Source organism: Danio aesculapii, chromosome 12 (genome assembly GCF_903798145.1).
Source record: "Danio aesculapii chromosome 12, fDanAes4.1, whole genome shotgun sequence".
Classification (NCBI taxonomy): domain Eukaryota; kingdom Metazoa; phylum Chordata; class Actinopteri; order Cypriniformes; family Danionidae; genus Danio; species Danio aesculapii.
Window position 1 is genome coordinate 16,868,400 of NC_079446.1, and position 14,828 is coordinate 16,883,227.

At 38.8% G+C, this 14,828-nt stretch overlaps 1 protein-coding gene across 1 annotated transcript in view; it reads left to right on the forward strand.

Moving 5' to 3' along the window:
* Nucleotides 1–14,828, forward strand: part of plxdc1 (plexin domain containing 1) — a 136,265-nt gene that overhangs the window by 49,009 nt on the left and 72,428 nt on the right. Inside the window, 1 exon segment of the mRNA XM_056470077.1 lies at nucleotides 12,474–12,617. Within this exon segment, the coding sequence (XP_056326052.1) occupies nucleotides 12,474–12,617 (144 nt within the window).

Here is a 14,828-nt window from a genome sequence, read left to right on the forward strand (position 1 = left end):
AGAATATTATCCATAAGAAATCCATGGACTTCAGCGGCATGTTTGTTCCTGTGTCAACATGCCGTTTGTAAATATAGACAGAAAAAACACAGAGCAAGTACTATGAGCCTGTAACCATAATACGTTACAAAAATGAACTTTTTTTCCAAGTGTATAAATTTACTCTCAAAGGGGGAACTGTGGGAATATAAATTTATATAATCTATATATAACTGAAAAGTTATTTTTAAGGTGTGACAGACCTTAAAAGGTCTTGGTTTCCTGAGCCCTAACTGTCTCCAAAGTAATGCAAATTGTCAGTTTTACAGCACCGCGCTGTCTATTGTCTTCTCAAGCCGGTCGACTGGTCGGATGGTTTCTGTCTCTAGAACATCATTTGCACACCGTTTTAATGCTAAAATGTATTGTGAATAGGTACTTATATGGTGATGATATCGGGGCTGGAAAGGCAATTTACCATGCCGACAACAACACTTCATTTGAATGCTTTGTTTAGGTTTGTCTCCACCCCTATGATTCACTGTAAAATGTATAAAAACTTAGTGCTTGCTGTACAGTTGAGAGTTTTCTTTCGATGATGCCACAGCCACGCTGAGTTCTTCTTATTACAGGATTCTACAGGATTTCAGGATTCAGGGCTCGTCTTAGAATTTCACAAAAGTTTGGTGCCATGAGTCAGACTAGAAAAATTCACAACACAGGCTAGGTTATTTTATCAATCTTCAGAACAATGAAAGAAACAAACACAGCACTAGGTTGGCTATACTGTGGTATTGTTGTGAAAAGGAACTTTAACCCTTTATTTCCACAGGTGAATCTCCATCTGTCAGTGATCGTCATCTTCACGTCATGATCAGTCCTGTGATCCCTGCACTCTGGTAGTGTTTGAAGGGAAAGGCGCGTTCACATTTTACCAGATCTGGCACTTATTTGTTATTTATTTTATGAAGAAAAGGGGATATATCTGTAATGAGTGGAGGTGACAACAAAGGGTCAGAACCAGAATGCAGCTTTTATTAGGATGGTCAGACATGCAAAGTTTAATGAAGTTGAGTCTCCGCCTCAGAGCTCACGATAAGCACTGCCCACAGACCTGTGGCTAAACGTCTGATGCATAAAGCTGCGTTCACACTGGGCTTTTCCTCCCATAGACTTCCATTCATACGCACGCGAATCATACGCATCCAAAGTTCAAGACCAGTGTGACCACAGCTTAATGCACACTTATCTCAAAACTATTTTTCAGATAGCCAATCATCCTCTGATTGGTTTAAATATACAGGATTTCCCTCAGCTGAGTGTGCAGCAATCTTTATAGGCCCACCTGGAAACAAGTCTGAGTGGATATCCTCAGGAATCCTGTTATTTTTTCATATATATTATTTTAATTATATACTGCAACTCAGTTAAAATGAAAATTATATTTCAGCTAACATAATGTGCTGTGATTTGTGGATCTGCTCAACGTCACCAGGGCCCTGACATTAAAAACTCAATAGTGTCTGAGAGGGCATGTCTGACAGTACACATGCACAAGCATCTGCAATGTTATGCCCTGCCTATCTCATCTTCTTTACACACAAAGTTAGAGAACACTACAGTTTATTTCACAGGTCACTTATGGTTGAATTATAACAAAAATCTGAACATGACAAGTGAAACATTAATTCTGTGCAGACTGAGGCTAGAAATGTAGCCTTAAAATGTCCATGGATAGATTTGAAATCAGGGACATGCTAGAACCATTGAAAATGACTGTTGTTTAAGCATTTTCTTTGCTACAAGTCTCATGTTCACCCGCCAATTTATGCATCATGATACAGTTGTTTTACCCATAGACCCATATTTCACCAAATTCTTTTGGATAGATTTTAATTTTCTGCAAGTTCCTTAACCATTCATGATAAATAATGGTATAACTCAACATTTTTTGTCATAACACTGACCTGCTTTAGGTCATGATCAACTGAGCAGCTTAAAGTGGAAAAAAAAGCTATTATGTTAGGTTGGAGGGCACATTCTAATGTTAAATGTCCTGGCCAATAATTAGAAATGTTTTATGAATCTACGGTTTATTAGAACTTAAAATTTGTTTCTGTGACTTCACAGGGTAACATTAACAAATTAATAAATTGCATGGTGGTTCAAATTAAATATAACCTGGGAACAAAGTGATCAAAGGTGTTGTACCCTCCATGTCAGGGTTTGGGGTGAAGGAGAAGAGAAACATAAATCAATTTAAACAACCCAGTGGAGGTGGGAAAAACAGTTAATACATTCACTGACATGACTTGACAATTTAACTTGATACGACTCGACTTGGCTTCTTGACAGATTCATAAAATGCAACAGACCAGCACAGGACCGAGCACACTGGGAGAATAAATAGGAAAAGCAAACCAATAAATTGACAAGAGGGCAGGTAAACATAATGATAAATAATAGAAAAACAAGGTGGGTGGGACAAGACATCAGACTAGCAAAGACCATGTGCTCACATGAAATAGGACTAGATAACATCACACAATATAACATCACGTGGCTGTGTGTAAACAGCCACGCTCAGCCACAGCCAAGACCGCACTCATACAAAGATGAAGGAAAAAACAAGAGCTATGAGTGCCCAGTAGATACTCAAGCCCAGTACAACATACAAGACAAGATAGGACTAGTGTCTGGACTTCACCACCAAAACAAGATTTAACAAGACCGAAGTGACAAGAGTCCTGACATCTCATGTGTAGAGTTCTGTGTATTTATAGAGTAATGAAGTTTGGCCTGTGCGCTCGAGCTTGCGCTTCTGATAAAGCATCGTATAAAAAACAAAATCTAACTAGAAAACAAAAAGCATTTTAAAGCAATTCCACATTAAGCAATAATCCAACATTGACTATTAAACGTGCAGATAAAAGTGGTGGAATTTTTAACACTAATGTATACATTGAGAAAGTAAAAGTAATGTTACAGGATGAGACTTTTTATAAGAAACTTGTTTTCAATCTGACTAGGCCTTACAAAAAACAAATTGATGAGATTTTACAAAAGGGATTAGATATGAAATGGATTAGTGAACAAGAATTTAAATATTTAAAAAATGAATATCCTAGGATTCCCGTTTTATATACTCTTCCCAAAATCCATAAATCATTACAAGACCCTCCTATGTGTCCTATAGTTTCAGGAAATTAATCATTGCAGAACCTATATCAAAATTCATTGATTCATTAAATCAACCAATGGCAAAAAAATTGCCATCATATCTAAAAGAATTTTTAAATATTCATTCATTCATTTTCTTTTCGGCTTAGTCCCTTTATTAATCTGGGGTCACCACAGCGGAATGAACGGCCAACATATCCAGCATATGTTTTCAGAATCAGAATCAGTTTTATTGCCAAGTGTGCTTCACACACACAAGGAATTTGTTTTGGCTACAGAAGCTTCCAGTGTACATAAAGTGACAAGTGACAACACAAAATAAATATGAAAAAAAAAAAGATAAACATTAAATAGATGCGGTTAGGTGCGGCTGTCGGATGTGATTTTGCCCATTCTGACTAGCTGCTGTCTATCTGTCAGAAAGCTGGTGATCCATTGACAGAGAGCTGGGCCAGTTTGTACTCAAGCAGTGATGGGACAATGGTGTTAAAGGCAGAACTGAAGTCTACAAACAGAATCCTTGCGTAGTTCCCTGGTTTGTCCAGATGTTGTAAGGTATAATGCAGTCCCATGTTGACTGCATCATCCACAGACCGGTTTGCTCTATAGGCGAACTGCAGGGGGTCCAGCAGGGGTCCAGTGATGTCCTTAAGATATGCTAGCACCAGTCTTTCGAATGACTTTATGGCCACAGATGTTAAGGCCACAGGTCTGTAGTCATTGAGTCCTGTGATCTTTGGCTTCTTCGGGATTGGGATGATAGTGGAGCGCTTAAAGCAGGATAGAACTTTGTTCCACTTTGTTCCTGTTCCAGTGATCTATTGAAGATATGTGAGAAAATGGGAGCCAGCTGGTCAGCGCAGGTTCTCAGACAGGCTGGTGAGACACCATCTGGCCCTGGTGCTTTCCTTCTCTTCTGTTTACTGAAGATCTGACGCACATTATCCTCACTGATCTGAAGAGCAGGGGGGGGGGAGGAAGATGTGGAGGTGTTGATGGCTGTGTAGGGAGATGGTCCGGGCTGTGTTTATGTGGTATTGATGTCCGTGTAGGGAGATGGTCCAGGCTGTGTTGATGTGGTGTTGATGGCTGTGTAGGGAGATGGTCCAGGCTGTGTTGATGTGGTGTTGATGGCTGTGTAGGGAGATGGTCCAAGCGGGGGTGTGAGGTGTCTGGTCAGAGGTGTCAAATCTACAGTAGAACATATTCAGCTCATTTGCAATATGTTTATTGCTGTCGATACTGGGGGACGGTGTCTTGTAATTAGTGAAATCTTTTAAGCCTCTCCACACTGATGCAGGGTCGTTAGCTGAAAACTGGTTTTGCAGCTTTTTGGCATAGCTTTTCTTAGCCACACCAATCTCCTTTGTCAATGTGTTCCTGGTCTGATTGTACAAGATCCTGTCACCACTCCTGTAAGCATCCTCTTTGGCCTGACGAAGCTGTCTGAGTTTTGGTGTGAACCATGGTTTATCATTGTTAAATGACAAGTAGGTCCTGGTAGGGTTGCATAACTCCTCACAGAAACTGATGTATGATGTTACAGTCTCTGTGAGATCGTCCAGATCTGTGGCTGCAGCTTCAAAAACATTCCAGTCAGTGCATTCAAAACAGGCTTGTAAGACCTGCTCTGTGTCGTTGGTCCATCTCTTGACAGTCCTTAATACTGGCTTAGTAGTTTTAAGTTTTTGCCTGTAAGTTGGTATGAGATGAACCAGCCAGTGATCGGAGAGTCCTAGAGCTGCTCTGGCGACGGAGCGATATGCATCCTTTATTGTGGTGTAGCAATGGTTCAAAATGTTATTGCCTCTGGTGGGGCATGTAATGTGCTGTTTGAATTTAGGCAGCTCATGTGTGAGTTTTGCCTGATTAAAGTCCCCAAGTATGATAAAAACAGAGTCCGGGTGTTGTTGTTCTGTCTCTGTGATCAGATCAGCCAGCTGTTGCAGCGCAGTACTCACGTGTGCTTGCGGTGGAATGTAAACTCAGACGAGAATGAACGAGGAAAACTCTCTTGGTGAATAAAATGGCTTAAAGTTAATGAAAATCACTTCCACATCAGGACAGCACATCTTCTTTAACACAGTTACATCTGTACACCACTTTCTGTTGATGTAAAAGCATGTCCCACCACCGCGCGTTTTGCCCGTTGACTCTGTATCGCGATCTGCTCTGTACAGCTGAAAGTCCGGTAGGTTTAATGCGCTGTCCGGAATGGCTTCGTTTAGCCAGGTTTCCGTGAAACACAGGACAGCAGAGTTGTTAAAGTTCTTGTTTTTGCATGCGAGCTGAAGTAGTTCGTCCATTTTGTTAGGAAGAGAGCGGAGATTCACCAGGTGGATGCTGGGCAGCGCCGTTCTAAAGCCGCGCTGTCTTAGCCTGACGAGCGCGCCGGCTCGCTTCCCACGCTTGCACGTCTTGTAGCGTTTCCACAATGCGGCTGCTCTGCCGACTACAATGTTCCGCAAAACGCCACAAAAATCAAAATCCAGTTCTTGATTAGTTGGTGTGCACTGCCGAATGTCCAGCAGCTCGTCCCTGGTGTAACTGATCGTGTTTGATAAACATAAAACAGGACAGACTAACAAAAACAGTGCAAACACTGAAGAGCTCCACACCGAAGCGGCCATCCGCGGCGCCATCTCTGATTCTGATTCATATCCAGCATATGTTTTACGCAGCGGATGCCCTTCCAGTCGCAACCCATCCCTGGGGAACATCCATACACACTCATTCACACTATGGACAATTTAGCCTACCCAATTCACCTGTACTGCATGTCTTTGGACTTTGGGGGAAACCGGAGCACCCGGAGGAAACACACAGAAACACAGGGAGAACATGCAAACTCCACACAGAAACGCCAACTGACCCAGCTGAGGTTCAAACTAGCAACCTTCTTGCTGTGAGGCGACAGCACTACCTACCACTGTGTCGCCATTTTTAAATAAACTGAACCAAATTTCTAATATAAATACTACAGACTGGCTTGTAACACTTGATGTGACATCTTTATACAAGAATATACCACATGAAACAGGTTTAGACGCACAAAAATTATTTTAACCAAAAATTATTTTCTGTTTGAGAAAGACTTATCTGCAAGTACAAGGTACTGCCATGGGCACTCCATTGGCACCAAATTATGCAAGCTTATTTAAGGGAAAATTTGAACACGATTACAATTATAATGATAATCCATTCCAATCGAACATTAAAGTTTGGATGAGATATATAGACAATTGTTTTATGATATGGTCGGGCATGGAACAAGAATTAAACTCATTCACGACCTTTATAAATTCAAAAATTCCTTCTATTAAATTCACAACAGAAAAAATACAGATTCTGTAAATTTTTTGGATGTAAAAGTAAGTAGAGTAAATAAGACATTACAAACAACAATATATTGAAAACCAATAGATAAAAACACGGTATTATCTATGGACAATTACCATCCAGTCCACATAAAATGAAGTTTACCAGTCAGTCAGTTACATAGACTGAAATGTAATTGTAGTACTGAAGAAGAGTTTGATAAACAGAAAAACACATTATTTCAAAGATTTCGTTTGAGCGGATAGACACAAAGTTAGTTGAATGATGCACTAGGTAAGTTAAATAAACTACATCAACAAGATATTTTAAAAACAGCAAAACCTACTGAGAAATCAAAAGAGTTTTCAGTAAATTGCAAATTAACATACAATGAACATAGCAAGTTTATTAAATCAACAATCCATAAACATTGGCATATATTATCTTCTAACAAATCTTTAAACAATAAATTTCAATATAATCCTTTATTACCTTTTAAGAGATCCCAAAATTTATCAGATATGATTATTAATTCCAATATAGTGAGAAATAAGAAATTCACTTTCATACAAGGTTGTTTTCCATGCAAAAACTGTGCCGCACGTCAGAATTTGATAAAGTGCAAGGAATTTTTGAATCCAGCAACAGGTAAAAATATTAAAATAAAAACATGTATTACCTGCTCTACTCGTAATATTGTCTACATGTTAAAATGTCCGTGCCCAAAAACATACATTGGTAAGTCTTCATGCCAGTTGAAGTTGTGAATTAGCAAACATAAATCAAGTATACGATGACAAGACTTAACTTCGGCAGTAGCAAGACACTTTTTAGATTTTGGACACGATGTTAAACAACTGGAATGCATAGGAATTGAAGATGCATTTGAGTCACATTGGGGAGGTAATCTAAGTAGAAGAGAAGCGTTCTGGATTCATATCACGTACACCAAGAGGAATGAATGAGGAGTTGGACCTTTCTGTGTTTCTTTGACACCTTGTTGTTTAGCTATAGTATTAGAAATCATGGATTTTGAAGTTGTAGAGACAAAAATTATGAGATGAAAATGGATTTTTAATGTTTTTGAACTGTCGGAATTTCACTGTATTGACATAGACATGAGTAAGGGAATGATGATAATTGATATGCTATTTTCCTATAAAATAATTTTTTTGAAGGTAAGGGTATTTCTCGTGTGGTTGATTGTGATATACTGAAATTAAAAATAAAAGACTGTTAGTAATCATTGAGTAGCCGTCTAGCTAATTGACACAATATAACAAATGTATTTTTTTATGTTTTAGACTGTCGGAATTTCATTGTATTGATGTAAATATGCTATTTTCCTGTTAAATAATGTTTTTGAAGGTGAGGGTAAATATTTCTTGTGTGATTAGTTATATGTGTTGAGGTAAAGGTAAGATTGTCTTTAATCATCGAGTGACCGTCAAATGTATTTTTTAATGTTATGGACTGTCTATAAAATAGGAAATATGAAAATACTAGAAATAGTTGTTTCTGCTCAATTATGCTCCTTTCTGCAGATGAACAATGTGTTTGAAGTGTTTCAGTCAGGTTTCAGAGCTCATCACAGTACAGAAACTGCATTAGTGAAAATAACCAACGATTTACTCTTAGCTGCTGACCAAGGGTGCATCTCCCTATTAGTTCTACTCAATCTTAGTGCGGCATTTGACACCATTGACCACAGTATCCTCATTAATCGCTTAAAGTCTACAGGTGTCCAGGGACAGGCCCTACAATGGTTTAAGTCATACTTAGCTGACCGTTACCAGTTTGTGAATATTAATGGACAGCCTTCACAAATCAGCCCAGTAAAATACGGGGTGCCTCAAGGATCAGTTTTAGGCCCTTTGCTGTTCACAATATACATGCTACCCCTGGGAGACATTATTAGAAGACATGGGATCAGCTTTCACTGCTATACAGATGATACTCAATTATATATTTCAACTAAACCTGACGAGATGTCTATACTGTCCAAGCTAACTGAGTGTAGTAAAGATGTTAAAGACTGGATGACCAACAATTATCTTCTCTTAAACTCAGACAAAACATAATTATTACTTATTGGGCCTAAATCCTGTACAAAGCAGATCTCACAACTCGACCTACAATTAGGGGGATACAAAGTTAGCGTTCGCTCTATTATAAAAGATCTGAGTGTCATATTAGACAGTAATTTAACTTTTAAAAATCATATATCCCATGTCACAAAAACTGCTTTCTTTCATCTGAGAAATATCGCTAAGTTACGAAGTATGCTATCCATCTCAGATGCAGAAAAGAAAGCTAGTCCATGCTTTTATGACTTCTAGGCTGGACTACTGTAATGCACTGTTTGCTGGCTGCCCAGCATCCTCTATTAACAAACTTCAATTAGTACAAAATGCAGCAGCCGGAGTTCTTACCAGGTCTAGAAAATTTGATCACATCACCCCAATTTTATCCTCCTTACACTGGCTGCCTGTTACGTTTCGTATTGAATTTAAAATATTGCTTCTTACATATAAAGCTTTAAATAATCTAGCTCCTGTTTATCTAACCAATCTTCTGTCTCGCTACAATCCAACTCGCTCTTTAAGATCTCAAAACTTAGGGCTTCTGGTAGTACCTAGAATAGCAAAGTCGAGTAAAGGAGGTCGAGCCTTCTCATTTATAGCTCCTAAACTCTGGAATAGCCTTCCTGATAACGTCCGAGGCTCAGACACTCTCTCCCAATTCAAAACTAGATTAAAGACCTATCTGTTTAGTAAAGCATACACTCAGTGCACCACTTAGCGGGCTTCCACACAGGTTCTGCATCTTGTTTATATACACTATGAACAGCAGCTACGCTAATTATTTTCTTTATTCTCCATTTCCACCTGGGGATACTCTTCCCGAGGCCCTCAGACTATGCAGAGTCACTGATTCGATCCAAGATCAATGACGAGATGATCCCAAGGTTTCCATATCCTGGACCAGGCCGTATCCTGAGCAGCTACTGTGGTGGTCATGGAGGAGTGGAGAACATGAGACTGTGACACTCCAGAGACAGACGAGTCTTCGCTGAGGCCAGCTTCCAGCCTCCGCCACTGAGACTGCAGCTCTGCACAAGACGTTTGGCCAGTGGAGAAATTAAAATGGTCGTGCCCAACTGAGCCTGGTTTCTCTCAAGGTTTTTTCTTCACTTTCGCCATTTAGTGAAGTTTTTTTTCCCTCTCCGCTGTCGCCACTAGCTTGCATGGTCCGGGATCTATAGAGCTGCGCATCGTTGGATTTGCTCTTCAGTATTTGGACTCTCAGTAGTGATTATTAAACCACACTGAACTGAGCTAAACTGAACTAAACTTAAACACTACAAACTGAACTACACTGTTCCTATTTACTATGACCCTTTATGAGAAGCTGCTTTGACACAATCTACATTGTATAAGCGCTATACAAATAAAGGTGAATTGAATCGAATTGAATGTCTGATTTTCATTGTATTGATGTACATTTGGCAAATGATGATAATTAATATGCTATTTCTCTGTGAAATAATGTTTTAAATATGAAGGTAAATAGTCCTTATGTGGTTAATCGTGGAATATTGAAACTAAATGTTTTTTGATCATCGAGTGGCCGTCTAACTAATGACGCAGTGTAATTGACTATGGGATAAAAGGGTGGAGTGAGAGGACTGTGTCACACGCTGAGGAAGGTATTGTGCCGAAATGTTTGTGTTTTTGAATCATCCAAAGAATGTAAAAATAAAAACAGTACAAAGCAATTACCTAATGTAGAAAGATCCAACACCATCATCAAATTTGCAGATGACACCACAGTGATTGGTCTAATCAGCAATAATGATGAGACTGCCTACAGGGAGGAGATACAGCATCTGGCCACTTGGTGCACCGACAATAATCTGCTCCTTAACACCAGCAAGACCAAGGAGCTCATTGTGGACTTCAGGAAGGGACGAACAGGCTTCCATGATCCCATCCACATTAATGGGATGGCCGTTGAGCCTGTCTCATCCTTCAAGTTCCTGGGGACCCACATCTCAAAGGACCTTTCCTGGACCACCAACACCTCCAGCCTGGTCAAGAAGGCTCACCAGCGCCTATTCTTCTTGAGGCAACTTAAGAAGAACCAGCTTTCATCAGCCGTCTTGGTGAACTTCTACCGCTGCACAATAGAAAGCATCCTGACCAACTGCATTGCAGTCTGGTATGGAAGCTGCTCTGTTGCTGAGCGTAAGGCACTGCAGCGGGTGGTGAAAACTGCCCAACGCATCACAGGGACTACACTGCCAGCCATTGAGGACATCCAGAAGAAACACTGTCTGCGCCGAGCACGCAGTATTCTTAAGGACACCTCTCACCCTGCTCACAGACTGTTTTCTCTCCTGCCTTCCGGCAGGCGCTTCAGGCTCCCCCGGACAAAAACCAGCAGACTGAGGAACAGCTTTTTCCCCAGAGCTGTCTTCCTTTTGAACTCTGCCCCTCACTGACTCTTTTGCCCCCCAATACACCCCCCCCACACTCCTCTAACTTAAACTCCTCACAATCACTGCACTATTTACCATTTGCACATTTAAAGTTTGCACATATTCATTGCACTGATTCATTTATTTGAACTGGACATACCCACAGCACATGGACATTTATAATTATGTTTATCTATCTGCACACTTCTGCTACTAATAGTATCCTGTACATATATTCATTTATTGTAAATCTGTTCATAGCTAATACAACCTGTATATAATGTTGATAGTACATCCATCTGTAAATATCACCATGGTTTTTGTTTTTTTTCTATAACTGCACTTTATAACTTATACCTATATCCTGCACTTGCTGCTATTGCACTGCTGGTTAGACCTAAACTGCATTTCGTTGCCTTGTACTTGTACATGTGTAATGACAATAAAGTTGAATCTAATCTAATCTAATCTAATCTAATGAGTGCCAATCATTACCTTTTTGAATTCTGTGTATTTATAGAAACAATCATTTGATTCAGGAAAGTTCTGAACAAAGACATGTAGTTTGAGCATTAAATGGAGGCATGAAAATAAAAATTTGAAAATGCATGTTTAATATAATGTGTATGTATAATAATAACATTTTCAGTCCCTGGCCTACACATTGTGTCCATGACTTCACGAGGTATCAAATTTACATGTACAATTACATTACATTACATTTACAATGTAATTTACAATGTGGCCTGGTTTTACTATAATGAGGAAAAAACAGATCAAATGTGTTTGCTTTCTCACTTGTGTACAGATATTTAAAAATAAACATTTGATTCAGGTAAACTGTGTGATAATTATGAATCTGACTTACCTACTTCCTTCTTTGCCTTTGAGTAAAAGAAGAAGGTGGACAGCAACATGCAGCCTGACTGTTAATGGAGGTGTGGCTTTTAAAAATGTGAAAATATACTTACGTTTCACACTTTCAAATAACAACAGCAGTGTTTTTTTATCACCATGTAATGTTAAAACAATGCAATACTGTTGATTTTGCACCAACCTTGAAAATTTAACACCAGTGATTTTGCTGTGTAGTTATTAGTAATTTGAATCTCTGATGAGTGATTGAAATTCCTGACATATATAGTTTTATCTAAGATTTTTTTTCTATACTTTTTGTAGAACCTTTGATAGAAAATACATATTTGAAATGAATTCATAGTTTACAAATTTGTTGGGATTACCCTGTGGTATGCAACGTTTAAGCAGTATTAAACTAGGCAAAGAACAACACAGACAACACAGGTCCTTTTAATAAGGTAATTTTAAAGTCTGCCATTGCAAAGAACGGAAATACCCCTGTAATAGCACTTTAATAGAAACATAATGTCTGATACTGATTCTGCAACTTATTCTATTGAATTCTGGTTTGTCTTTTTTCTAAATATTTTTCTTTGATTATCCCTGATATTTTTATGGCTCAGTAAAATCATTCACATAATGTCTTGTTTTCTTTCAGGAAGACTCTCAGAGGTACTACTCCTGGTGCAGTTTTGGTCCAGGTGAAAATCGAACAAAGAATCTTTGGATGGATCTTGATTCAGCGCATCTAGGACCTGTCAGAATGCATTCTATCTTATCTAGCACACACCGTCAAGCATCGGTGAGACAACCATACAGTGTTTTGTATTTTTGCTGAAATATGCACATAGCTAACATGGGCCAATAAAACAAAACGTATTCACTTGGATTATGTTGATTTGAGAAATCTACACTAATCTAAAATATAAATGCAACACTTTTGTTTTTGCTCCCATTTTTTTATGAGCTGAGCTCAAAGCTCTAAAACTTTATGCACGCAAAAGGTCTTCTCTCAAATATTGTTCATGTTTGTCTGAATATGTGTTAGTGAGCACATCTCTTTTGCTGAGATAATCCACCCACCTCACAGTGGCATATCAAGATGATGATTTAACAGCATGATTATTGCACAACTGTGCCTTATACTTGCCACAATAAAAGCTCCCTCTAAAATGTTAAGCTTTCTCACAGCACAATGATAAATAATCGCTTATTGGACTCCCAAGACAGCAGGTACTCAGAAAGGCTGGGCAATATTTATCCTTTCCTGAATTAAATTAACTTAATTTAACATTTGTTTAGAATTCTCATTCAGCCATGTTTCAGATAAAGCAATAACAGATAATTGATAATCAAATAAGGATAAATAATGAATAAAATTATCAAAATTCTTAAATAGACTTCTTATGTTCAAACGAAAAGTAGAAAAAACACTAGGGGGCAAAGAGCTACATAATTCTTTACACTGATTTTCAGTATAAAAACTACAGCAGTTTGACACAGAACTGTACAGATCACAATAAAGATTCCAGAGCTCTTCAAGTAGCTTGCTTTTTCCAGAACTGCAAGTTTGTCCTTTAGCCATAAAAATCAAAGAACAATTGGTTGTGGCTTCTCTAAAATACCATGGATTTCCCAACTCTGTGAGCCCAATCCAACTCTTTTTTTCCAGGGGTTGAGTTGCAGTTTTCTCACTTTTTCTTCAGATTCAGACACATCTTCTGTTAGAGACCCTTTAATGCTTCTTACAACAATATTGTGATGTCTTAATTGGCCTTCCAGATATTCTGTCTTTTTTGACATTGTGATCAAACTCTTACATAATGTATCCACATCTGTTCTGGTTTCATTACAGTTCATAGATAGTTTTTTTTTTTTGAGGAAATTTTAAGATCATCAAGTTCTTTCTGGGTCATTTCTAGACTCACCTTTAAATCATATCATCTATATCATCATATCATCCATAAAATCTATCCTCCTGATGAAGAGTCAACTATGATTTGCACGCAAGTCCATTACTGTGAGATCTGTAGTGCTGGTAAAAAATCATAATTACACACAGTTCGAAAAATTTTGACTTGCTGATTGACTCCATCCAGGTACAACAGAATGCCACTTTAACATAAATCGCTATACCGCCTCCTTTTCTAACACAATATGTCCAATAAACATACCCATCAATGTGGATCCTTTTGGTTATAACTGATGATCGCAACCATGTTTCGGATATAACCATGATGTCACAATCAGTTAAGTTTGCCCAGATGCAAACAGCATCAATTTTATTAACTAAACTGCCTACATTTAGATGGATAATATGTAGCCCACTACTGACTTTTAGATCATCTGGGTTTTCAATTTGTAGCAGTTCAAGACCTGGATTAATGGGTGAATGTTACCTGATAAAAGAAGTAGAAGAATCAACATTGGTTTCTTAACTTGAGTAGTTGAGTAGCCGGCTTTGTGTACAACCAGCTGACGAGACAAACTGCCATACAAATGTTGTCCCTATGCTCTCGTATGCCAATGCAGAGGCTTAATATGCTCTCTATGGAGCATCGGTAGAAGGACACCAGTAGTTTCTGAGTAATGTTCTTCTTAAGCACCTAATGGAAGCAGAGTCTCTGCTGGGCCTTTTTCAACAGCTCAGAGGTGTTTGTGCTCCACGTCAGGGCCTCATCTATCTGGACTCCCAAAAACCGGAAGTCAGGCACCCTCTCCACACAGTCCCCACTGATGAAAAATGGAGTAATGTTTTTTAATATTTTCTTCCTCCTGTAGTAAATAATCAGCTCCTTGGTCTTTGTGGTGTTGAGGAGCAGGTCATTCACATTACACCACCATGAGAGCTGCTCCACCTTGTCCTGACTCATCCCCTCCTGATATGAGTTGCACCACCATTATGTCGTATACAAACTTCACAATGGTGTTGCTATGATGAGCAGGGTACAGTCATGGGTGTAAAAAGTTTAGAAAAGGGGGCTCAGAACACGCCGATTCTGAGACTGAGTGC